Source organism: Acinonyx jubatus, chromosome B1 (assembly GCF_027475565.1).
Source record: "Acinonyx jubatus isolate Ajub_Pintada_27869175 chromosome B1, VMU_Ajub_asm_v1.0, whole genome shotgun sequence".
Classification (NCBI taxonomy): Eukaryota; Metazoa; Chordata; class Mammalia; order Carnivora; family Felidae; genus Acinonyx; species Acinonyx jubatus.
This window is the reverse complement of record NC_069382.1, coordinates 57598664-57626613: the sequence shown is the minus strand read 5'-3', so window position 1 is coordinate 57626613 and position 27950 is coordinate 57598664. Positions and strand designations below refer to the sequence as shown.

General features: G+C 35.7%; 1 protein-coding gene across 10 annotated transcripts in view; it reads right to left on the bottom strand.

Moving 5' to 3' along the window:
- Window positions 1–27950, bottom strand: part of NEK1 (NIMA related kinase 1) — a 221569-nt gene that overhangs the window by 61040 nt on the left and 132579 nt on the right. For 8 of the 10 annotated variants that reach the window (XR_008296041.1, XM_053216724.1, XM_053216725.1 and 5 more), the window contains 4 exons: window positions 22492–22623; window positions 20525–20590; window positions 20217–20445; window positions 4520–4672 (listed from right to left, as the gene is read on the bottom strand). Coding sequence is in view for 8 of the 10 variants with exons in the window: in XM_053216724.1 (XP_053072699.1) it covers window positions 4520–4672; window positions 20217–20445; window positions 20525–20590; window positions 22492–22623 (580 nt within the window). In the remaining 2 variants the exon portion in view is untranslated. Of the gene's footprint in view, window positions 1–4519; window positions 4673–20216; window positions 20446–20524; window positions 20591–21388; window positions 21490–22491; window positions 22624–27950 lie in introns of those variants that run through there. The other 2 variants (XR_008296043.1, XM_053216727.1) reach the window with 2 other exon arrangements.

Sequence of the window (27950 nt, the reverse complement as noted above, 5' to 3'; positions counted from 1 at the left end):
TAATGAAATAGAACATAGCTCAGAAAGAGACCCATATAAATACAGTCAACTGGTCTTCAATGAAAAAGCAAAGGCAATTCAATGGAGAAGGGATAGACTCTATAATAAATGGCACGGGAACATCTGGAGATTCCATTTCCCCTCTCCCCCAAAAAGTATCTAGATACAGACCTTACACTATTCACAAAAATGAACTCAAAACTGATCACAGTCCTAAATGTAAAATGCAAAATAGAAGATAACTTATCTTAGAAGATAACACAGAAGAAAATCCAGATGACTTCAAGTTTGGCAATGACATTTTAGATACACTACCAAAGGCACGATCCATGAAAAAGAGAATTAATAAGGTGGACTTCACTAAAATTTATTTTTCTTCTAAATTTTTATTTATTTATTTAGAGAGAAAAAGCATGTGCAAGTGTGTCAGGGGGGTGGCAAAGGGGGGTGGGGGGAAGAATCCCAAGCAGGCTCAGCGCTGACAGCACAGAGCCCAACGCAAGGCTCAATCCCATGAATGGTAAGATCATTACTTGAGCTGAAATCATGAGTTGGATGTTCAACTGACTGAGCCACTCAGGCGACTCTGGACTTCACTAAAATTTAAAACTTTTGCTCTACAAAAGACACTGTCAAGAAAATGAGAAGACAAGCCACAGAGTGGATGAAAATATTCGCACAAGACATAAAGACTTAAAGCCCTGTTAACCAAAACATACAAGGAACTCTTAAAACTCAACAATTAAAAAAAAAAAACACTAAACAGCCCAATTTAAAAATGGACTAAAGATCTGAACAGACACCTCAGCAAAAACATACATGGATGGCAAACAGGCATCTGAAAAAATGCTCCACATCACATGCCATTTGGGAATTGCAAATCAAAACAATGTGATACCACTACACGTCTACTACAATGGCTACAATCCAAATCACCGACCACACTAAATGCTGCTGAGGAGGTGGAGCAATAAGAGCTCTCATTCATTTCTCATGGGGGTGCAAGATGGTACAGCCACTTTGGAAGACAGCTTGGCAGAGTGTTGTAAAACTAAAAAAACTGTGAACACATGAACCAGCATTCACATTGCTTGGTATTTACTCAAGAAGTAAAATCTTTTGTCTTAACAGAAACCTGCACATAGATATTTATAGCAGTTTTATTCATAATTGCCAAAACTTGCAATCAATCAAAATGTCTTTCAATAGGCGAATAACCTACTGAATAACCTATATAAACAAACTGTGGCATATTCCTACAATGCAGTATTATTTAGCACTAAAAAGAAATAAGGTATCATACCAGGAAAAAACAGGGAGAAAACTTCAATGCCTATTACTAAAGAAGCCAGTATGAAAAGGCTACATATGGTATGATTCCAGCCATGACATTCTAGAAAAGGCAAAACTAATGAGACACTATAAAGACCAGTGGTTGCTAGGAGTTTGAGAGGAGGGAGGAATAAATAGGTAGAACACAGGGATTTTTTAGAGCAATAAAATATTTTGTATGATATTATAGTGTATGTGTATCACTTTATATTTGTCAAAATCCATGAATGGTATAAAACCAAGAGTGGACTTTATACTATGGATTTGGGGTGATCATAATGTGTCAATGCTGGTTTGTCAATTTTAACAAATAGGTCAAAGAAGGGGATATACTGAAACTGTACTTTCTATTTAATATTGCCATGAACCCCAAATTACTCTAAAACAAAAGTAACTATTAAAAAAACACAGAACCTACAGGAAAATAATGATAACACCAAATGTATTTTTTAAAAAGTACTGGACTTTAAGGAAAAAGAAAGACATCCTTTGAGTATCCAAGCAAAATGACCAAATCATTTATAAGAGAAAACAAGATTGTCATCAGATTCTTGATAGCTTTGCTTTATGGCAGAAAACAATGGAGTTTCATATAGTAAAGAAATTCAAGGAATGGAAATATAAACCAAAGATTCACATTCAGCCAAACTGACTTTCAAGAATAAAATCTTAAACTGCTATGAACATACAAAATCTCTCATATTGCATGCCTTCTATTACAAAAAGGGCTTAAGACAATCATATTGATGAGACACTTACATAAAGGTTGGGAGCCTAGAGAACACTGCAGGTCCTTTATGTTTGTCATTAAATCCACAAAACATCCTTAATAACAGTGTTTCCATTCTACACATACAGAAATTGAATGTCAAAGTCAGAGCAACTTGCCCATGGCTGCGGGGCAAGTGATCGGAACCAGAATTGGAACCAAAGCCCATTATCCTTCCACAGCATGAAGGTGCTCCCACACACGTATTAAATAAACTTTTTTTGTCCTTGCATATACTGGGATTGTGTATTGCCTGGAACTTCATTCTTCCCCCCCTTATTTACCCAATGAGCTCTTTTTTATTTTTTGGCCTAGCTCAAGATCACTTCCTCTCTCTGTGGCTTTCTCTAACCCAAAAGGGACTTACCATACTTAAGGAAACTATACGATATTGACAACATAAAGCCTCCTAATCTGTGGCTCCATACCATTACACATACACTTCCAACAAAGATTTTGCCACATGGGATTTCCTAATGGTAAGAAACTGTGACTTCTTTGTGTTAAAATCCTAGCACAGAGCATTAGGGAAAAATTAAAAAGAGGGCAGAGGACAACTCTGAGAAGTCTTTTTTTTAACTATCCAAGATACGGTTAGTTATTTAAACATGTCTGCACTACCTCTTAACTTTGTGCCTACTTTTATCCTTGCCCTTTTCATGCAATATTATCATGTATCTTTTTTCATTTGTGTCTGTCCTCTGAGAGTAAGGATGATCTTTTTACTCTTTGTAGCTTTCCTGCCTAACACCTAGTAGTAGAAACAGCTAATTAGTGTTCCATAAATAGTTGGTAAATTGAAGTTAAAAAAAAGGTAAGACAAATCATAAATGACTTTTCAGTTCCAGTTCTCCGAAGATGGATTATTTGAATATGGAGAAGGCCTGCTTCCACATTACCTAAGTATTATTGTACACCAAATTGCACACATTTAAGCAATAATGATCTTACATAAAAAGAATCTGAATCTGATGTTTTTAAAGTAATGGTTCTAATATAAACACATAAAGGATTTTTAGCTTACAAAATAATATAAAATTTTTATCGTTATTTTTGAAAAGATTTTGGCCTGGAGACTTTTTTTTCCCCTCAATAAAGCCTGAGGTATTCTGACAACAGGATCAGACTAAGATGTAAGAATACTAACTTACTAGCATTTTGTTTTTGATTAGTGTCTGGCATACAATTATACAATTTTCAGATACAAGAATGGGAACAAATTAATTACAAATACATGCAGTTTGTATACCCTTTTTTTCAAGCAAGTAATTGTATATACTTCTCTCTTGAAATTGCTCTTTCTTTTAATATTAAAGAAAATGCTAGAATGATTAATGGCTAGGAGATTCACCCTTAAAAAGAAAATAATCTACTTTTTACACTTTAATAACGTGTATAGTTTCATCTCACTGGCAAAATAGCATCTGGCTAATTTCTTTATACACACTTCGAAAAACTTTACCACCTATGTTGTTTTTTTTTTTTTTTGTCAGTTTCAAATATGAGCATCACTCTAATTCAAATAATTCTCTAAATTCAATATTCTCCATACTCAAATAATCCATCTTCAGAGAACTGGAACTGAAAAGTCATTTATGATTTGTCTTACCTTTTTTTTAACTTCAATTTACCAACTATTTATGGAACACTAGCTGTTCCTACTACTAGGTGTTAGGCAGGAAAGCTACAAAGAGTAAAAAGATCATCCTTGGTCTCAGAGGACAGACACAAATGAAAAAAAGTAAATGATGATATTGCACGAAAAAGGCAAGGATAAAAGTATGCACAAAGTTGTCAGAGACAAACTTAAGGAGAGACAGGGAAAAAAGAGATAGATTGAGAGAGAACACAATAGTGACATACATTCATGTCTAGACACAGATTCTGAAAAAAGAAAAACCATATTCAGCCTCTTATTTGAATAAGCTTTTAAATGTGAAAACACCTGTTTTATACATGGACACTCTTCATATGCATAGCTGTAATACCAAGATGCACAATACTCATGGAACATAAGTGTTTTCCTCTTGCCTCACAATTCACCCTCCCCAGTCCTAAAATAATGTTGTCATAACTACTACAGATATCTTTATTCAACCTAATTCCAGAATCCACATGCATTGTTCCTATCTCTCTCTTCATGTAAAACAACATTTTGACTGTTCTACTTTTCTGGCTCACCCTATGAACACTTCCTTTTCCTTTTCTTTTAAGATCGCATCCAGGTTATGTCAGGTCAAAATTCAAGACTACAATGTTGAGACAGCTCTTCAGAAAATACGACTAATGTCCATCTAACTAGAACAAAAAGATAACCTATTATAAACAATTCACTTCAAATAGATATATCTTTAAAAATACAATTTAATTCTTAATAACGTTACTTCTAGTATGGAAAAACAATCTGTTTCTGCTTACCACGTCTAATGGTTGTGTTTTCTAGTAGTCCTGTCTGAAGCTGTAGTTCAGCTTCTCCAAGTATCTTCAGAACTGAATCTGTAGGGCTTCTCCCCCAGACTTTTCTTGGAGATCCACCAGGATCTAATTTGATAACCTCTCCCACTGTATGTTCTATAAGAAAAAGATACAAAAAAACAAATCTCACTGATAGAACATAACACTATTACTGTTTTATAAGGCAGATTTAAGATCTATCCAACTGAACACATCAAAGGGAAAAAAGGCTGTATCACAAGGAACGTAAGCTGATACTTTAAAGACTTTCAGAGAATGAATGATGAACAGAAAGAATGGATGATGAGTGATATTACTAACAGTAGTAATAAAACTATAGAGCTACTAAAATACTTTTAAAATACTAAGGGGGGCAGGATCAAGATGGCAGAATGGGAAGATCAAGAACTCATCTCCTCTTAGGGACACACCAAAATCTATAACTACATGTAGAACAACTATCTCTGAGAACGAACTGAAGACTAGCTGAACAGATCACAAAGAACTAAAAATACAAAGAAAAAGACACATTGAGATGGGCAGAGGGGTGGAGATGCAATTTAGTCAGGACTCGCATCCCTGGCACGGTGACCCACAGGGAGTGATATCACAGCTGCAGAGGCCCTCCCTGGGGACTGAGGGGTCTGAGTTCCACATGAGGTTCCAGAGCCCAGGGGATCTGTACCAGAAAGACAAGCACCCATAATGCATGGCTTTGAAAACCAAGGCGGCTTGCTTATGTTTGGGAGAGCTAGAGAGCAGCAGGAAACTGCAACTCCACTCTTAAAGGGAGTATGCACAATGCCACTGACTCTAAGTCCCAGGACAGTGTAGCAGTTTGAAAACTCCCTGAAGGAAATCCACTAACTTCAGATACGTGCCCAAAGGGCAGGGATCTGTTGGAAAGTTTTCCAGGGATCAAAGTGCTGGGGTATAGTTTTTCTTATCCTCTTTCTACCTAGCTGACCCAGCTCCGGTGGGTGCCATTTCTGACACTTTCCACCTACTGTGCTAGCACTAGCTCCACCCTGGCATTCCCCTGTGGACTTGCCCTACCCAACATGCCCACCCGGGCCCAGAGTCCCTATCTTAGTATACCCTGCAAGCAGCGTAGGTTGGTCAGGAGCCCTTTCCAAGCAATTCTCTGTTCCACCACTCCTGGAGGGGACCCTCAGCCAGCACCAGAGCCCTTCCTAAGTTAACCTGGTTGGAGGGGGGGCTAGTCCCAAATACTAAAACACCTATAAAAGTTGCAGCCAGCTATCACAACAAGCCACACTGAGGGCCAGCCTCATTCAACAGTACACCTGTAGTAGTGAAAGTCAGGCCTCACAGGCAGCTGTGTACACCAGCAAGTCTGCAAAATATTGACCCAGCCACAACAGGAGGGTTCAGGCAGCCCACTCATGAGAACCTGGCTTAGGTGACTAGTAGGCCCCTTCGGCATAAAGCCACTCCTTCAAGACTTGAAGACATAACTGATCTACCTAATACACAGAAACACAGTGAGGCAAAATGAGAAGAAAGAGAAATATATTCCAAGTAAAAGAATAAGACAAAACCTTAGAAAAAGAACTAAACAAAATGGAGAAAAGTAGTCCACCAGATAAAGAGTCCAAAGTAGTAATGGTCATAAAGATGCTTACTAAACTCCGAAAAAGAGAACAGAATGAGAACTTCAACAAAGAGATAGAACATATAAAACAATAACCAATCAGAGCTAAAGAATACAATAACTGATACGAAAAATACACTAGAGGGAATCAACAGCAGATCAGATGATGCAAAAGAAAGAATCAATAATCTGGAAGGCAGGGTAGTGGAAATTACTCACTCAAAACAATAATCAGAAAAAAGAAGTTTTAAAAATGAGAATCGTTTAAGGGACCTTTGGGACAACATTAAGTGTACTAACATTAGCACTATAGGGTCCAAGAAGGAAAAGAGAGAGAGGGACAGAAAACTTATTTGAAGAAACAACGGCTGAAAATATCCTAACCTGGCAAAGATAGTATACATCTAAGTCCAGTAAGCACAGAGTCCCAAATAAGATGAACTCAAAGAGACCCACACCAAAACATTACAATCAAAGTATCAGCAGTTAAAGATAGAGAGTCTTGGGGTGCCTGGGTGGCTTAGCCAGTTGAGTGTCTGACTCTTGATTTCAACTCAGGCCATGACCTCACAGTTCACAGGATTGAGCCCTGCATCAGCCTCTGGGCTGCTTGGGGTTCTCTCTCTGCCCCTCCGCTGCTTGCACTCACTCTGTCTTCAAAATAAATAACTAAAACCAAAGAAAAAGAAAAAAGAAAAAGAAATAAAAGAAAAAGAAAAAAGAGTCTTAAAAGCGGCAAGAGAAAAACAACTAGTTACTTACAAGGAACCCCCAAAACCTATCAGCTAATTTTTCAGCAGAACCTTGACAGGCCAGAAGGGTGTGGCATGATATATTCCAAGTAATGAAAGGAAAAAAAAACAACAACTTATAAACAAGAATACTGTATCTGGCAAAGTTATCACTCAGAGCTGTTCCACCACTCCTGGAGGGCACCCTCAGCAAGCACCACAGCCCCTCCTAAGTTAACCAGGACTGGGGTGGGAGGGCTAGTCCCAAACACTAAAACACCTACAACAGTTGCAGCCAGATATCACAACAAGCCACACTGAGGGCCAGGCATAACCAAGTTTCCCAGACAAGCAAAAACTAAAGGAGTTCATCAATACCAAACTGGCCCTCCAAGAAATGTTGAAAGGATTTCATTACACAAAAAAAGAAAAGATCAAAACCAAAAATTAGAAAATTAAGAACGAAAAAATCTTACTGGTAAAAGTAAGCATAAAACCAAAGCTGTGGATCAACTGCCCTCACATCTAACATGATGGTTAAAAGATAAAAATATTAAAATCATCTAGGCCTACAATAATTAGTCAAGAGATACACAAAATAGTAAGATGTAAAACATGATATCAAAAACATAAAATGTTTGGGGGACGGTAAAAATGTAGTGCTTTTAGAAAGTGCTTGAACTTAGGGGTGCCTGGGTGGCTCAGTCGGTTGGGCACCTGACTTCGGCTCAGGTCATGACCTCACAGCTCATGAGTTCCAGCCTCGCATTGGGCTCTGTGCTGACAGTTCGGAGCTCGGAGCCTGCTTTGGATTCTGTGTCTCCCTCTTTCTCTGCCCCTCCCCCACTCTCATTCTGTCTCAGTCTCTCTCAAAAATAAATAAACATTAAAAAAAAATTTTTTTAAATAAAAAGAAAGTGTTGAACTTAAATGGCCTTCAACTTAAAACAGACCACTAGATACATAGGATGTTTTATGTGAACCTTATGGTAACCGCATACCAAATACCTTTATTTACATGTATAAGTGAAGGTTTATGTAAATAAACTAAATGCTTCAATCAAAAGACATAGGGTCCCTGAATAGATTTAAAAAAAAAAGGCCATATGTATGTTGCCTACAAGACTCACTTCAGATCTAAAGACACACACAGACTAAAAGTGAAGGGTTAGAATAAGCTATTCTATGCAAATGGAAACATAAAGAAAGTTGAGGTAGCAATACTTACAGCAGGAAAAATATATTTAAGTTTATTTATTTTTGAGACAGAGAGAGACAGAGCATGAATGGGGGAGGGGCAGAGAGCGAGGGAGACACAGAATCGGAAGCAGGCTCCAGGCTCTGAGCTGTCAGCACAGAGCCCAATATGGGGCCCATACTCAAAGACTGCAAGATCATGACCTGAGCCGAAGTCAGACACTCAACCAACTGAGCCACCCAGGTGTCCCAGAAAAAATAGATTTTAAAAGAAAGACTGTAACAAGAGACAATGAAGGGCACTACACAATGAATACATACATCAAACAAGAGGACAGAACATCTATAAATATCAATGCATGCAACATAGGGGCACCTAAATACATAAAGCAAATATTAACAAACATAAAGAGAGAAACTGATAGTAATACAATAATAGTAGAGGACTTTAATATTTCATTTACATCGATGAATAGATCATGATGGATTTAATAGGTATATACAAAACATTACACCCCAAAATAGCAGAATAGACATTCTTTTCAAGTGTACGTGGGACATTCGCCATGACAGATTACATATTAAGTCACAAAACAAATCTCAATTAATTTAAGAAAACTGAGATATCAAGCATCTTTTACAAATACAACAAAAGAGTATGAAACTAAAACTGAAGAAAACTGTAAAACACAAATATGTGAAGGCTAACAAAACCAATGGGTCAAAGAAGAAATCAAAGAGGAAATCAAAAAATACCTTGAGACAAAAGAAAATAAAAATACAATGCTCCAAAATCTATGGGATACAGCAAAGACAATTCTAAGAAGGAAGTTTATAGTGATGCAAGCCCATCTCAAGAAACAAGAAAAATCTCACATAAACAATCTAATCCTACACCTAAAGGAGCTACTAAGAACAAACAAAGCCCAAAATTAATATTATGCATCCTTATGTTCACTGGAGCATTATTTACAATAGCCAAGATATGGAGGAAACCTAAGTGTCCACCAATAGATGAATGGGTAAAGAGGATGTGGTGTACATTTGACCCTTGAACAACACAGGTTTGAACAGCCTTGGGTCCACTTATGTGTTGATTTTTTTTTTCAATAAATGCAGTATAGTACTGTAGGTATGTTTTCCATTCTTTATGATTTTTCAAATAACATTGTCTTTTCTCTAGCTTACTTTACTGTAAGAATTCATTACCTAAAACATATAAACACAAAATATGTGTTAATCAACTACTTATGCTATTGGTAAGGCTTCCAGTCAACAGTAGGCTATTAGCAGTTAAATGTCTGGGGAATCAAAAGTAATATGCAGATTTCAGACCACACAGGGGTGGTCAGGGCCCCTAACACCTGAATAGTTCAGGATCAACTCTATACACACACACACACACACACACACACACACACACACACACACACACACACAGGAAATTACTCAGCCACAAAAAAAGAATGAAATCTTGCCATTTCCAACAACATGGATGCACACAGAGGGTATTATGCTAAATGAAGTAAGTCAGAGAAAGAAAAACAAATACTGTATGACTTCATTTATATGTGGAATCCAAAAAACTAAACAAATGAATAAAGCAAAACAGAAACAGGCTCATGGATACAGAGAATAATCTGCTGGTTGCTAGAGTGGAGGGAGTAGGGAAGATAGGGAAAATAGGGGAAGGGGATTGAAAGGTACAAACTTTTGGTTATAAAATAAATAAAACAAGGGGATATAATGTATAGCAAAGAAAATATAGTCAATTACATGTAACAACTTTGTATGGTGACAGATGGTAAGCTAGACAGATCTTGGTGGTTACTTCGTAATTTATATAAATGTTGAATCACCATGCTGCACACCTGAAAGTAACATATTTCGTGTCAACTATGTTTCAATAAAAAAAAGTAAATAAAATAGTTACAAATTAAACTCTATAGTTTGAAGGAAAATAAAAACAGAGGGGCACCTGCGTGGCTCAGTTGGTTAAGCATCCAACTTCAGCTCAGGTCATGATCTGATGGTTCATAGGTTTGAACCCCCCTTCAGGCTCTGTGCTGACAGCTCAGAGCCTAGAGCCTGCTTCAGATTCTGTCTCCCTCTCTCTCTGCTCCTCCCCTGCTTGTACTCTGTCTCTCTCTCTCTCAAAAATAAACATTAAAAAATTTTTAAATAAAATTTAGCAGAGCAAAAAAATGGGAAATTAGCTATTGATGTTTGAGTCTTAGAAGCCTTTTGTAAGAATGCTCAAAGCATTAATAGACAAGATGCAATCTCACATATTACAGTATATATAAGTCATTTAAATTTTAATGGTAACCAAATACAAAATGTTGATACAAATTTGTATGTACTAGTTCCTTGAAAGAATCTACAAATTAGCAGGTAATAATCAGTTTTAGAAAGCAAAAATGATTCCCAGTAGGGAACTAACTTTTAAAAGGATAGTTATAAAGTAGAAAACCCATAAATAGGCCCATTACCTACAGCCATGTGCTATTTGACAGAGGTGCCAAAACAATATGGAGAAAGTAATAAACAAAATTGGACAAACTAAATGTCCATATGAAACAATATGAACTTTGTTCCCTTTGATGCAGGAAGGGAAAACCAGGTGGAGTTGATGGTCTGAGATGAGGTAACAGAATTGTAAGTCTAGGAGGCAAAAGTGGCTCATGTTGGAAGGATAGAGTACTAAGGAATAGAAAACTACACAAAGAGAACTCAGAACTATAAAGAGCTCTCTGGAATTAGCACACACATGGTAAATTACTGTAGTCTAGGGAAAAGATCATCCAAATGGAGTATAGGGAATAATACTTGCAGTTCAAACAGGGTCAAAAATTGTCCCTCTTCCCACCAGTCAGAAAAAAATGTCTTCTTAATTCACAAGCCATCAGGTAGATTATTCAGAAAGGTTTCAGACTCAGTAAAAAGAGATAGATTAGCCATAGATATTGCTCTAGTTCTACCTAATAAAGATTAAAACCACAACCTAAAACGGTCAATCTATTTATACATAACTGAACTGTATCCCAGAACAAAAGTCAAGAATATTTATAGGAATATAAAAATATATAGCCACCCATCTAGGTAAAATTCATGCTTTAGCTACCAAACAAAAAATGACCAAGCCATGCACAGAAGCAAAAGAATTCAACCTTTAATAAAGAGGAAAAAATTTCAACCAATTAATATCAACCTAAAAATTATAGATGACCTAATTAGTAGAGAGGATGTTTATAATTTTCATAAATAAATTCTGTATGTTCATTAAGCTACAGAGACAAATGATAAAAACTAGAGGAAAAGAAAACATTAACAAGCTCCATATGAACTTCTAGAAAAGACAAAAAAACGCTAGAAAAAATAATGGCCAAAATTATCCAAATTTGATGAAAACCACTCACAAATCCAAGAAGCTCAACAAAACCCAAGCAAAAGAAACATGAAGAAAATGACATCAAGGCACATAATTATCAAATTTACTAAAACCAAGGCTTGGGGAAAAAAGCTAAAAACATCAAGGAGAAAAAAGACATATTACATACAGAGGAATAACAAGGATGATAGAAGATTCTCATCACAAGAAATGCAAACTGGAAGACATTGGAGCAATATCATGAAGTACTAAAAGAAAAAACTATCAAGGTAGAATTCTATCCCACCAAAAAAATCTTTGCAAAAGAAAGGCAAAATAAACACTTTTACAGACATACAAGAGCTGAAAGAACTCATCATCACCAGCAGGACTACATAACAAGAAAGGTTAAAGTCCTTCGGGCAGAAGAAAAATGGTAACACATGGAAATCTCATTTATACAAATATTATGAAGACTGTTGGAAACAGTAACTACATGGGTAGATACAAAAGACTGTTTCTATTATTATTAAAATTCCTTCAAGGATAAATGACCATAATGTATTGTGGGGTTTATCACATAAGGTAAACAAACAAACAAAGACACAGCATAAAGACTGGGAGGAAACAAATCTAAGTATACTGTTGGAAGGTTCTTACGCTATATGAGAAATGTAATCAATCTCTGGAAGATAGACTGTAACTTAAAGATGTGTGCTATAATGTCTAAAGCAAACACTAAAATAACAGTAAACTGAACAATAACAGAGATAAAATGAAATCATAAAAATACTCAATCCAAAAGAAAAACAAAAGGGCAAAGGAAACAAAGAATGGATAAGACAAACAAAAAAACAAATGGCAAAATGTGATTTTTAGATCCAACCATCTTAACATCCACATTGAGTATAAATGGTCTAAACAACCGAGTTAAAGATTTTAAGAATGGATTTAAAAAGCAAACCTAACAACATGCTGGCTGCAAGAAACCTACTCTAGATATATAGACACAAAAAGACTAAAAGGGGAAGGGGGGGCTGGATAAAGATATACCAGCTAATATTGAGTAAAAAAAAGTAAAAGTGACTTTATTAATAACAAAGTAAATTAAAAAAAATAATTTTCTAAAAACTGAACTATTGATAATCACAATGCAGATTAATCTCAAAAAGCATTATGCTGAATTTAACAAGCTAAACACAAAAGAATACAAACCGTTACAGTGTGTAAATGAAACTCTAGAATAGAGAAAGTTAGGGGCGCCTCAGTGGCTCAGTTGGTTGAGTGTCTGATTTTGGTTCAGGTCATGAACTCACATTTTATGGGTTCAAGCGCTGCATCAGGCTCTGTGCTGACAGCTCAGAGCCTGGAGCCTGCTTCAGATTCTGTGTCTCCCTCTGTTTCTGCCCCTCCCCTGCTAACACTCTGTCTCTCCCTTTCTCAAAAAAAAATAAATAAATAAAAATAATAATTATTTTATATATATATATATATATATATATATATATATATATATATATTTAGAATAAAGAAAATTAATCTAAGAAAAAATTCAGAAAAATTCTCCTCTGGGACTTCTGCTAGAAGCAGAAACTGACCAGGAAGAGGTATGAAACTTTTTGTTTGGGAAGATGGTGATGTTCTAGAGGTTTGGGTTACATAGATATAGGCTTGTGTTAAAACTCAGCAAATGTTCATTTAAAATATTTGCATTTCACTCTATTTAAATTTAACATTAAAAAGAAACAAACTTCTAAAAAAATATTGAACTCTGTTTAATGATATGTATGTTATGAAGTACTTAGGACAAAGTGTACCAATATCTGCAATGAACTTTAAATTGCATCAAAAAATAGGGGTGCCTGGGTGGCTCAGTCAGTTAAGCATCCGATTCCTTCTGGCTCAGGTCATGATCTCATGGTTGTGAGATTGAGCCTTACAGCGGGTTCCACATGGAGCCTGCTTAAGATTCTCTACCACTGCTGACGGCAATGCAAACTGGCATAGTCACTCTGGAAAACAAAATGGAATTTCCTCAAAAAATTACAAATAGAACTGCTCTACAACCCAGCAATAGCACTACTACTTTATCCAAAGGATACAAAAATGCTGATTTGAAGGGGCACATGCCCCCCAATGTTTATAGCAGCACTATCAACAAGAACCAAATTATGGAAAGAGCCCAAATGTCCATCGACTGATGAACAGGTAAAGAAGATATAGTATGTATGTATGTATGTATGTATGTATGTATGTATGTATATATGTGTCTACACACACACACACACACATAACGCTCACCCACACACATGCACATATGAAGGAGCTCAGAGGGATAAACAATAAACTGTATCTGTGGTTACCTGGTAACAGGGATGGAAATGGAGTATACGTTGAGGTGAAGAATAATTTTATACACTGTTTATACTATGTAAAAACTTACCACATTAAATACTTTGCCTACTCAAGTTAAACATGATTTTTGAACTCATGAGACAAAGTATTATTTATGTTACAGTATTCTCAATCTCATGCTATTTTCCATATAAAAGTGCTTTTAATAAGGTAATAAGGTATCTCATATGTCCTCATATATTTTTCTGAGATAGGGCTATCTGATCATTCAAGATTACTCAATTGTTATATGGTCTGCATATGACCTTTTTTCCTACTTTTTAAGAAAACATGGCAGAGATTTCTTTTATCTTGTATAACACTTGCTTGCATTCCTCTACCTTTGCCTCTGTCCCATCCTGTCATACTGGTGATAGTTTATTGCCTCAGAAGTGCTCTAAATTATTTACAGCCTCATCACCTGAGAGATCTCACAACATCAGTTGTGTTTAACATCATATATATGTAATTAATGACCACTCTTCATTCATAAAGTCTGTGCTACATGATAGGAAACATAAAACATGCAATACAAGTCAGACAAACTTATTTTAAAAGTTTATATTACAAAAAGGAACATAGGTAAAATATATTAAACAAATGAAGAAAATAATTACAGCATGTAATTAGTTCCTTAAAAATAATAATATTCTATAATTTAGAAAATAATTTTAGAAGAGGTCTACTTTTAATAGAGTGCTGAAAATTGAACAAAGGGTTTCAAGAAAAATGGGATAGAGACAGTGGACAATAATCCAGTACATCAAATGCTGCAGGTACATAAAATAAGGATAGCTAACTACCAACATGAGCATCTTTGGAAACACTTAGAAGGGTTTTGATGCATGCAGTAGAGAGGGAAAGTTCAGGGAGAATGGAAAAAAAGGAACTGGAGTTGTAAAAAGGTAATGCTTTGAGGAACTCTGCTATAAAGAGGACTTCAGAAATGGGGTGAAAGTTGAACAACAGGGACAGAAAAAAAAAAAAGAAAAAGAAAGAGGCAGCCACGCAAAGAACTTAGAAGAGAGACAAGGGGAAGAGGATTGTGAAAAAGAAAGAGTTTGGCGTGTTTTAAGAAGTAAAAATTAAGAAGTGAGTATAGGTAGAAAAAAATGGACAGAGTGAGGATACAGAGGGAACCACAGGAGAGCCTTGTAAATTATGAAAAGGGCTTCAGATTTTTATTCTAAGTGCAACAAAATCAATTAGATTTAAAAATTTTGCCCTTCTAATTAGCATAATTTTCAGGTCTCTAAGGTTACCGTGATTCTATATCCCAAGTAATAACACTTTACATCTTTCTTCTCCTTTACAGCTCAGCTTCCTTAAAAGGTTGTAAACTCTCCCCCTCCCTCTCTCTCTCTGTTATACTTCTTCACCTTCCACTCATTTCTTAACTCCTGGATTCTATTGCTGTCCCTAACACTCTAATGACACTACTTTTATCAAGATCACAATGCCTCTTTCCAGACAAATCCAGGGTAAATTTTTTAGCCCTAAACTTGTCATTTCTCTTCCTGAAGTACTCTTCTTCCTTTTAAACCCATCAACTTTCCTAACTCTGATTGTTTCTCATTTTCTTTTCAAATTTCTCCTTTCTCTGACAAACTCTTAGAAGAGTTTCACAGGAAGCCCTTACAAGTCTGTCCCCTAGTATCTCTTAAATATGTCCTCTTCTCTTTATTACCTTTCAGTAACTTAGTTATGTTCATCAATGATTTTTGCCTAGACCTCTAAAAAATGGTCTGAAGGACTTCCACTTCTGAGTGAGATGGACTAAGGTAACTAGTTATGCTATTGCCTAAATATCCAAACCAATTGGACAAAATACACAAACAACAGATTTAAGACACTGGACAAAATGTAATAAAGAACACAGACCACTGAGTAAAAAGAAACAAACAAGATGGTCCCTATGAGTATTCAAGCTTGCTGCCTTCAGAGTTTCTAAACTGCAGGTCAGAAAGGGGAACCCAGACAAGAGGATACCTCAAGTTTGGAAGACAGGAATGAGATTTTTGGAAGACCAAGGAAAGTAGAAAGAGGATTATAGAGGTTTATGAGGGTAGCCCTTACATATCAGCAGAGCTGTGAGACAAGCAAATACGTGAGAAAACCACCCAAGGTAGGAATAGAACCACCCAAAAAGATTATAGAGAAAATAGGACATGAAATATTCCCTGTTTCCAGAAGCCAGATTGGAAAATGTCATAATTCATGGTGCACTGGGTACACAGAAGGGTTTTATCTCTGTAGAGGAAAAGAAATTAGCACTAGACTAAACATGGCTCTGATTTCACCTAGCAAATCTCAAAAACAAGACATGAACGGATAAAACTGAGCCCACCTAACTTAACTACCTTCAGAACAAAGCTCCAGAATAATTATAGAAACACAAAAATATCTATCACTCAACAAGCAATATTCACAATGTCTGGTCTCCAATCAAAAAATGCCTATGATGCAAAGAAGAAGAATATGACCCATAACAAGGGGAAAAATAGATCAGCCAGAACTGAGAGAGATACTAGAATTAGCAGACAAGGACATTAATAAAGTTTTTACAACTGTACTCCATAAGTACAGTCAAAAGATAAGTAGATATGGTCAAAAAGATAAGTAGAGATATGGTAGATAAAAAAAACAAAATGTGAACCTCTAGAGATGAAAACTACATTATTTGAGATGAAAAATATATTGGATGGAATTAATAGCTTAGGCAATGCAGAAAAGAAAAATAAGTGAGTTTGAAGATAGAATAATAGAAACTATCTAGAACAAAACACACCAAAAAAAGAATCTAAAAAATGAAAAAGAGCATCACTGAGCTATAAGACTGACAGCTTTGAGCTGCTTAATAAACACGAAATTATAGTACCCAAAGGAGGGGAGAGGAGGCCCAAAAAAACATTTGAAGAAATAATAACAAAGAAACTTCCAATTTGATGAAAACTATATATCAATAGACCAAAGAGCTCAATGAACCCCAGGGAAAAGAACAAGAAGAAAGTACAATAAGGCTCTTCACAATCAAATTGCTCTAAATCAATAATAATGATAAATCTTAAAAGCAGTCAGAGAAAAACGCTGTGCTATGCAGAAGGAACTAAGAATCAGATTTCTTGTCAGAAATAATGCAAGTGAGAAGATAATGGTGCAACATCTTTAAAGCACTGGAAGACAATACTGCCAATCTAGAACTCTATACTTGGAGAAAATACCTTTTAAAAATTCAGGTGAAATACTTTTCAGTGTACAAAAGTTGAAATAATCTATCACCTGCATCACAAGAAATGTTAAAAGAAATCCTTTCAAACAAAGAAGTTAAGAACATCAGAAATGGTAACTACATAGATAAATACAAAAAGACTTTCTTTCTTTAAAAGGTATTTAAATCTCTTTAAAGGATAATTAAATGAGTTCAGTTCCTGGGAAGATGGAGTAAGCACATATTACCCTGTGTCTCCTACTGAATACAGCTACGAAAACCAGAACAAAATATATGAAGTGGCTATTTGAGAACTCTTAGAAAGAGTAGCAGATGGATTACGGAAGGAGACATTACCCTGTCAGGATTCAGCATGTCAGATATCCATAAATGGCACCGGGTTTGAGAGAGAGTTCTAGGACAGGCCTTCCACTTCCAGCTCGAGGAATGGGGAAGGGAAATCCTACTACTTGGCGTGAGTAAATCCTTCAGTGCTTTTCTTTTCTTTCTTTACTTTGTCATCTCCTTTCTCCTCCCCAAAAACCCCATGGTGACAAGAGCAGTAGTTGGTAATCAGAACACACAGAGGATCAAACTGAGGACGAGGAAGCTTCCTTTCTGTTTGGTAGAGATGTGGTACCTAGAAGATGCAGCTAAGTTCCCATTGCTATTTTTCTCTGTCTTCTAGCCACGTGGCTCTGAGTATACAATAGAACAAAGTAAGTAAAGCCTCCGTTTTCTGACCAGATAACCAAAGAGAGAAGCCCTGGGCAACGAGAAAATCCCAGGAAGATAATAAAGACAAAGGAACTCAAGAAAGCAACCCCATAAAGTTGTTTATTATCATCTGGGCTCACCTGCCATATGCACACCCATGGATTTGATCCTATTCAGTATATCCAAAACTTTGAAAATTGAATTAACAAAAAGATAACTGCCAAGGTCCCCAGCCCAGTCACTGGATGATACACATACTAGTAGACCAAAACAGCATTGACAGGCTTTGAAAAATGAACTGATATTAGAACCACAGGCCACGGGAGGCAGATAGAAACTTGTGACCTAACTGGGTCAGCTGCCTGCTAAAGCAAAAATATGAACATTCTCCACAGGATTTAAATAAGGCCTAGAGTCTCATAAGGGAATATTCAAAATGTCCAGGACATCTTTCAAAGTTACTCAGAAAAAGAAGAACCAGGAAAATTTTAACTCTCATGAAAGATGGCTAATGATTAATAATCAGCACAGATATAACACAGATATTGGAATTATCTAACAAAGATTTTAAAAGTTATTATAAAAATGTTCCAGGAAATAATCATGATATGAATGTACTTTACGGCAATGAAAAAATAGCAAGTCTGAGAACAGAAATAGAAGGTTTAAAGAAAATTTTAATCAATTCAAATTTCAGTGTGCCTAAACAAAATTTTATTGGAAACAGCCATGCTAATACCTTTGCATATTGTCTCTTGCTGGGTTTACACAACAGTGACAGAATAGAGAAGTTGCAACAGAGCTCCTATGGCCTGCAAAGTCTAAAATATTCACTATCTGGCCATTTACAGAAAACATTTGCTAATCCCTGCTTCAAAAACTGTTCTCTGCATTCAGAATAAGTTCATAATGTTTGAGAGAGCCAATGTACAGTACCCTTCATGATTTGCCCTGCTTACTTCTTCCATGGCTTTTTACTTGCCACTCTTTGTCTTGACTTCTGAAAGTTAGTCATCCATGCTGAACTATACCAAGTTCCCTGAATTACACACCCTCTCTCACCTGGGTCCTGGCTATTCTATGCCTACAATATTTGGTTCAGCTTTTGGTTTAGCTAACTACTTATCCCTCAGCTCATCCCTTTTTTCAGAAATCATTTCCTTGGCTTCCCCAAGATAGACTTATGTCCTGACACATTCTGAAAGTAGCCAGGATTATTTCTAGTATATTCCTTGTGAACTATAATTGCCTCTATATTTGTCTCCCTTTCCACTAGACCCTAAGCTCCTTAAGGGGAGGGACTATGTCTCAACCATTATAGTATCTTCATTGCTGAGGAGTGTGCGGCATTTAATAAGACTCCATGAAGAACTACTGAATAAGTAAACAAAATAAAAGACACCACAGGTTGGATTCTTTGAGCTTTTCTCCAGTGCAAGAAAGAATTCTATGAAAACAGTCCATTAAAAAAATTACTTAAAACTATATTTTGTTGAGAGGCTTAGTCGGTTAAGTGTCTGACTTTGGCTCAGGTCATGATCTTGCAGTTCATGGGTTTGGGCCCTATCAGGCTCTGTGCTGACAGCTAAGAGCCTGGAGCCTGCTTTGGATTCTGTGTCTCCCTTTCTCTCTACCCTTCTCTTTGCTCTCTCTTTCTCTCTCTTAAAGATAAATAAGCATTAAAATTTTTTTTAAAAAATATTTAGTTGGTTGATAATCAGATTTGCCCTTTTAGTACGTAAGCTCCACAAGAGCACAGGTTTTTATTTATTATTGTATCTCCCTCTGGTGCATAGGACAATGCAAGAAAATGGTAGCTGCTCAATAATTATTGCTGAATAGATGAATCATTAAGTGAGATATTTTCAATACTCCTAGCTAAATACTTAAAGGACCTTTCTGAGATTCTGTCAAAGGCTGCCATTTTGGTTCTCATCAAGAATTATTCCTGGTAAAAGATTAATATAGAGTTAAAGTAATACAATTTACATATGTATCATTAGTTCCTTCTCTCATACCACACACTTTTGTAATAAAAATCCTTGCTATTCTTTTTTTTTTTTTTTAATGTTTATTTATTTTGAAGGTGAGAGAGAGACAGAGCATGAGCAGGGGAGGGGCAGACAGACAGGGAGACAGAGAATCCGAAGTGGGCTCCAGGCTCTGAGCTGTCAGCACAGAGCCCGACGTGGGGCTCAAACCCAGAAGCCATGAGATCATGACCTGAGCTGAAGTGAAATGCTCAACCAACTAAGCCACCCTGGTGCCCCCAAATCCTTGCTATTCGTAAGGTTGAATAGTTTTCTCCATTTTTCACATACAAAGAAATTTTCCAGCCTCTCTCAAACCCTCTAAGTGTTTGTTCTTTCAGAGTATTCAAGTTTACATGTGTACTAAACCAAAACAGATTATTAAGATTTTATACATACTTTCAGTTGCAGAGAAGGATGTGTCCAATGTTAACTCATCCAGGGGAATCACAAGTTGCCCTCCCGCCTCCCATTTCTTGCGATCAGATGAAACCGATTTTTCCTTTTCGGGTTCTTTGGCATCTTCACTAACGACCACTTCACATGTATCAGAGTGACATTGCTTTCCTTTTTCATCTTCTTGAGCTTTAAGATTTTGATTTAATCTACGGAGTATTTCTCGCTTACTCTGAAACAGTTAAAAAGTTATACTTTAATATGTATACAATTAAGTAAAATGACTGAGAAAGTTTGAAAATTGTACCTACTGAAATAGCATTGTTAGTCTTCTGCATGTCTTCTGAGGTTTCCTGGGTATCAGTTAAACTACTGTCCTATAAACACAGACAGTTACAGAGTAAGAAATAATGTTATTTTAAATGCCTACCTTAAAAACTTTCATATTTTTGTTACTTTTTGTTTTTTATTAAATTGTTCCCTGTGAATTTTTTATTCCTGTAAAATGTTAACACAGATTCCTTCATTATACTTAATAGCAGAAGGGCCAATTCTCAATTATTTGTCTTATTTTTAGATTACTGATCACATATTTAACTAAATCCTCTTCCTTTTTGTCATCTGATTTTTGGTAATTTTATGTCAATGGTAGAAATAAAAAGAAAATTAACTGATGTACTCTCTTAATTGGAGCTAGGGAGTTTAGTGGATAGAGTAACTCAGGATAGGCTGTATTATTTTGAAATTGTCTTCATGTTTCATGTACATATATTCCTGCTCAGCCATACTACTAAACATAATTGAGAACTGGTTTCTCTCAGTAAACAAAGAGAGTAACAGTAATGAGTTCTGAGTCCTTTATACCAACAATAATATAAATTCTGTCTTTGATTAGTATAATCATAGTGATCTAGACCAACTCGAATTTTTAAACGCTCGCAAAGACGAAATTAGTACTTATGAATGCTACGAGAGCAAAAATAATCTGAAAAATGCAGAGTAAGAAACAGCAGTTTTCAAAGTTTTAAGTAGCAATATTTACCAAGACAACACATAAAGAAAAACCATTTCATTACATAGATTACCTCAAATTTTGTAAGATTTGAGGAAAATACAAAAGAGTATAGTGGTCAGTTTTAAAGTAATACATGTAAATGAGACAAAGAGCATTTTACCCCATAAAGTAGTCAGGAATTAGCAGTTGCTATAACCAGAGAGATGAACAGCTACTTGAGATGTGAGACTGGGTACCAGGAAGGAAACCACACAGTGGTATCTAAAGTTGAAGTGAACAACGCAGCACACGCAAAGTCGTTATCAGAAAGAAGAAGAGACTAAACCTACTTAAAGAACAGTAATTTCTTACACGAAGTTCTTGAGAGTTACCAAGAAACTTGTATTTTCCTACTCAGTCTTATTTTCAAGATAAACACAAAGGCTATAAAAAAAAATGGTGTATCAGTAACATTAGTGTTGTCTGCAAAAACTTAATGAAACTCAGCCAGCAATGAAAAGGCAGAGACATTAATTAATGAGATAGGAGAGAATCAGGTTAATGTGTTACATGATTCAGTAGACTTCTCCCTTCTCTGTGTTGAATTCTGGGCTGAAATCCCATACCATGAGCCTATTTCCTTTACTCCACAACAGAGTTTTCACATTTTAGACGAATACCTGACACATACTTCCAAGTTTAAGCTTTTTATTTGCCCATATTTCTTTGTTTCATTATCCATTTGGCATGACAGAGATTTATAAGTAGAAGGGAAAAGAAATAATTGATGGAGTAAGTGTAATTATACTGAATCTTCCAACATTTGTTATGCTAAAGATTTTCAAATAAATGTAAACATGCCTTGGATTTTATTCTTAGAGTTAATTTAAGCACCAAAGAGACATTATTTTTTTAAAAAATGAACCTTTCTTTAAAAAAATGAAACTGTTAATTGTGAGAGTGTTTGTTAATGTTTGTTCCATTACAAATGTTTGTTGCACTATTTTCTGTACATTTTTATATATAATTTATTTGTTCAATATTCTTTTAAAGTGAAAATGAGAGACAATCACTTAAATCTATTTTTATGTATTAAGTGGTCCTAGATATAAACCTATCAGCAATGAGGCTCCAATACTCAGAGTAAACTATACACAAAAATCTTAACAAGTAATTTTTTTTAGAAAAAATTTAATGAAACACTAGGAATTAATGTAATTTCATTAAATTTAGTCCTTCTAATAACTTTTTGCTTTGAGGAGTTCTAAATTTTAGGGAACTTACCATACCCACTTCTTTCAAAGCTGAAGTCACAGAAATAACAGATTTCATCTGTTGCTTTGATGGAGAGCCACCTGCTTCAGGTTGTCCCAGTGGCGGAGACATATCAGAACTCTTAACTCCTTTAGCCACCAACTATAATAAAAAATGTAAATACATTTGCAAATTTATATTTGTATGAAGAATAAAATGGTATTTATCAAATCACTGTTTACTCTATCCAAAGTTACGGTTTTTTCATTTCTCAATTTTTATTGTGTAAGACAATGTGCTAGGTCTGAGGAAAGATCAGAAAAGACAGAACATCTCTGGCCTGAGATGTAAACATAATCAAGTCTCATGTAGTACTAAATAACTCCTTTCCATTGCATTAACAATGTTTAATAATTTTTTTTAAAAAAACCTGATTTCTAAAAGATTATGACATCAGTTCCTCCACTTTAATTTTAATTCATTACAACATCTGATGGGAAGAAAAAATATTTTACTTATTAATCTTAAACTTGAAAAAGAAATGCTTGCGTAATCTCTAAAAGTTTGAACATCAATCACCCAACATAAGAGCCCTCATTATAAAAATGTCAACATAATGGAAGAATGAAAGAATGGGAGAATGGGAGAAATGAAGGTACAGGTAATAAGATTTAATGTCATTAAAAATATCACAAGTTATATTCAAACATGTGTCTTTTTTTATCTTGCTGTTTAGACTTTAAACAATATGAAATAAGACATGTTGAACCACTGAACCATTTATCAATATAAGGAAATGGCATTTACAGGTATGCTCATGGTAACATGGCAGCAAGTCTGTTCCCTACTTTGTTCTCCTTCAAACCAGTAAACAAATATTTCTGGTGAGTATACATTTCTGGTGAGTATACATTTCAAATGCAACACTTACTGAGCACTTGTAAATATAAGGTAGCAATTCAATTATATTATCTAGTCTTCTGAACTCTCATTTAACATAATACCTATGTTATTCAAAAGAAGATGGAAACAGCCATCACAATACTGAAGAACAAAGTTCAAGGAATGATAATACGTAATTTCTTCAAGTCTTACTATAAAACCACAGTAATTAAGACAGTGTAATACTGGTGAAAGAATAGACAAATAAATCAATGGAATAGAACATAACTCAGACCCAAACGAATAGAGCCAAATGAACTTTAACAAAGGAGCAAAGGCAACTCAATGGACAGGAGTTGCCAGGAGAAAGGACAAATGATACTAGAACATCTGGACAACCCAGTTGTTCCCCCCGCCCCCAGAAAAAGGATCTCAACAAACATTGACGATACACCCTTCACAAAAATTCACTCATTACAGACCGAAACATAAAATGCAAAGTTATAAAACTCCTGGAAGGTAACATAGGAGAAAATCCATATGATTTGGGGTTTGACAAGACTTTTTAGATACAACACCAAAGGCAAAGCCGGGAAAGACAGAATTGATAAGCTGGACACTTCACTAAAATTTAAACCTTTTGCTCCATGAAAGACACTGTCAAGAGAATAAGATAAACCACAGACTTAGATAAAGCATGTGCAAAAGACATGAAGACTTAAATCACTGTTAATTAAAATATACAAAGAGCTCTTAAAACTCAACAATAAAAAAAAAAAAAACCCACCCAATTAAAAAAATGTACTAAAGATCTGAACAGACACCTCACCAAAGAACATATACAGATGGCAAACAGGCAAATGAAAAAAATGCTCCACATCCTAGGTCATTTGGGATTTGCAAATCAAAATTTTTTTAAATCTTTTTATTTTTTTTTGAGAGACAGAGTGTGAGCAGGGGAGGAGCAGAGACAGAGGGAGACACAGAATCGGAAGCAGGCTCCAGGCCCTGAGCTGTTAGCATAGAGCCCGACGTGGGGCCCAAACTCACAAACCATGAGATAATGACCTGAGCCGAAGTCAGATGCTCAACCGACTGAACCACCCAGGCACCCCTGGGAATTGCAAATTAAAACAATAATGTGATACCACTACACATCTACAACATTGGTTAAAATCCAAACCACTGACCACACCAAATGCTGCTGAGGAGGTGGATCAACAGTTCTCATTCATTTCTGATGGGAATTCAAAATGGCACAATGGTTTGGAAAACACTTTGGCAATTTCCAACAAAACCAAACATACTCTTACCATGTGACCCAATAATCACAATCCTTGGTATTTACCTCAAGGGGTTTAAGACAGATGTCCACACAAAAACCTGTATACAGATGTTTACAGCAGTTTTATTCATAACTGCCAAAACTTGGAAGCAACCAAGATGTCCTTTAGTAAGTAAATAGATTTTTTTAAAAAAGCAAAAAACTGATACATAAGGGATTATTATTTAGTGCTAAAAAGAAATGAACTATCAAGCCATGCAAAGTCATAGAGGAAACTTAAATGCATATTATTAAATGAAAGAAGTCAATCTGAAAGGCTACATACTGTATGATTCCAACCATATCACATTCTGGAAAAGGCAAGACCATGGAGACAATACAAAGATGCATGGTCACCAGAGGTTCGCAGGGGAGTGGTAGGAGGAATGAATAGGCAGAGCACAGAGAACTTTTAGGCAGTGAAAATACTCTGTATGATACTGTAATGATGGTTATATGTCATTATGCATTTGTCCAAACCCACAGAATGTACAGTACCAAGAGGGAACTGTAATATAAACCACAGACGTTGGGTGATGATACATAAATGCAGGTTTATCAATTGTAACAATGTACAACTCTGGAGGAGGATGTTGATTAATGGGAGAGGCTATATATGTGAGGGGACAAGGGATACACTGGAAATATGTATCTTCCTATCAATTTTCCTGTGAACCTAAAACTACTCTAAAAAAATTAAGTCTTTATTAAAAAAGGGCAGAAACATTGCTCTAATCCATAGTTCAGCACCGTTGAAAAGTATACTGATATTTAAGATGTTATAAATAATTTTAAAAATCTAAAGCTAACACAGCTGGGTATTATCTGGGTGTCATCTTGAAAGATGACATAGAAATATTTTGAAACTTTACCATGGTCTTCCTTCCATATGGTATATTCAAAAAAGGTAACAAATTCTGAGGAAATAGAAACAAGTTCCAATTGGTTCTGAAACACTAGCAGCATTTTTAGAGAAGTATATTATTTCTCTAGGTGATTATTTTGAAGGAAACACATTAATCTGGATGTACAAATTCTATCATATTTATTTAAATCAGTAATTACTTCTCTAATCACATATCATATTTATCCACTGTATAATCTTGTGAATGTTTAAATTCACGTAAAGAAATGATTTCTGCTATTTTAATAAATAAACTTGATGTGATTTTTGTGAGAAAACAAATATATAATATTTTATACAATTTAATCAACATATTCAAAAATGTATTAAGTGTCAGGGTGCCTTGGTGGCCCAGTCCGTTAAGCATCCGACTCTTGATTTTAGCTCAGGTCATGATCTCACAGTTCAGTGGATTGAGCCCTGCATTGTGGGACTCTGCACTGACAGCATGGAGCCTACTTGGGATTCTCTCCCCCACTCTCTCTCTGCCCCTCCCTCACGTGCATGTGCATGTGCACACTCTCTCTCTCAAAATAAAACAAAAAAATATTTTAAAAAATATGTATTAAGTGCCTAGCACAGTGCCAGATAACGGATATCCAAACTGAAAGACACATGGTAACTATGTGAAGTGATTTGTTAACTAACCTTATTGTAGTAATCATTTCATAGTATATACCTATGTCAAATCATCACATTGTATATTGCATACTTAACACAATGTCACACAACTATATCTCAGAAAGTTGGGGAAAAAACCCAGTATGTTGTAGACCAGAACTAGCTGCAATAATTTTCAAACAAAAGACAAAAACAAAACAAAATTGATCATTTCTCTCAAAGGATTATAAACTATAAAAGAAAGGGAAACACATAAATCTATCAGTATGTTACAGAGAAATAAAATGAGAGAGATGTGTGCTAAATGGTCTGGGAGAAAAACAAACAAAACAAAACCAGAGAAGGAACTAACTAACTCCTGGGAGGGGAGAAGGTGAGAGTGACCTTCGTAGAGTAGCCAGTTTGAACAGCCATTCATTGTTTAAGAAGGTCATAAAATACAGTTCAAGTAGGACAGTTCTACACTCAAATCCCCAAATCTCACTGACTAGGGACCTGTGATTTTTCATTGTTTCGAATCCTCTCTCAACTTCAAACTTTTTCTCACTAAAATGGGAATGGTGTGTACTCATTGTCTCCTTACTGCAGGGATCAAATGTGATAATTTATGTAAAGTGCGCAGTTGTGTGCCTAATAAATGGTAGTAATTATAGTTCAGCAAACATTTATTTAGTTTCTACTAAGTAACGTTATTTGGCTTAAACACTGAAACTATGATTTTAGACCCTAACAAAATGAAGAAACTGGCTTTGCCCAGAGCTAGTTTTTAATCTCCAGAATGCAGAATAAAAACAGTAACTGCCCATCTATGCATAATCAGAGTTTAAAATTTTTGCATTGCATAAGGTTGTTTTTTTTTTTTTAATTTACTGGTTTTGAGAGACAGAGTGCACGTGAGAGAGTGTGCATGCACATGTGTGCACAATCAGGGGAGGGACGGAGAGGGAGAGAGAGAGAGAGAGAGAGAGAGAGAGAGAGAGAGAGTCAGTCATAAGCAGGCTCTGTGCTGAGCACAGAGCCCATCATGGGGTTCTATCTTACAATGGTGAGATCATTACCTGAGTAGAAATCAAGAGTCAGATGCTTAACCAACTGAGCTACCCAAGTGCTCCAACACTGCATAAAATTTTATGACACAGAAGTTGGTAAGAAGCAAAACCTGAGGGGTGCCTGTGTGGCTCAGTTGGTTAAGCCTCTGACTCCTGGTTTCAGCTCAGATCATGATCTCATGGTTTGTGAGCTCGAGCCCCACATCAGGCTCTGCACTGATGGTGCAAAGCCTGCTTGGGATTCCTTCTGTCTCTGCCTTGTCCCCACTCATATTCATTCTCTCTCATTCTCTCTCTCTCAAAAATAAGTAAATAAACTTTTAAAAATGTTTTAAAAAAAAGCAGAAATGTGAAAGGCAAATAGTTGCCATCATAAATTCAAAAAAGCTTAAGATTTTTAAAGAATGATCGAAAGAGAATTTAATTGTATAAATAAACAGGAGAAATAACATGTATTTAACTAATTTTGCTAAAGAATAAAACCAACTGCCTTTCTTAGCCTATGACATAATTTTCATTTATGCTTTTAAAGATTATTGCAGTTATTTCCAAAATTACTATGCAGATGCTTAGACCTTAAGGAAACTCATAATAAAATTAAAAAGTCACCCATACCCTATAGCTCCAACTTACTGTATTTCATTTTTTATACTTTTTTAATGCTTATGCACATACACACATGATTCATATACAATTTAAACAGGGTACT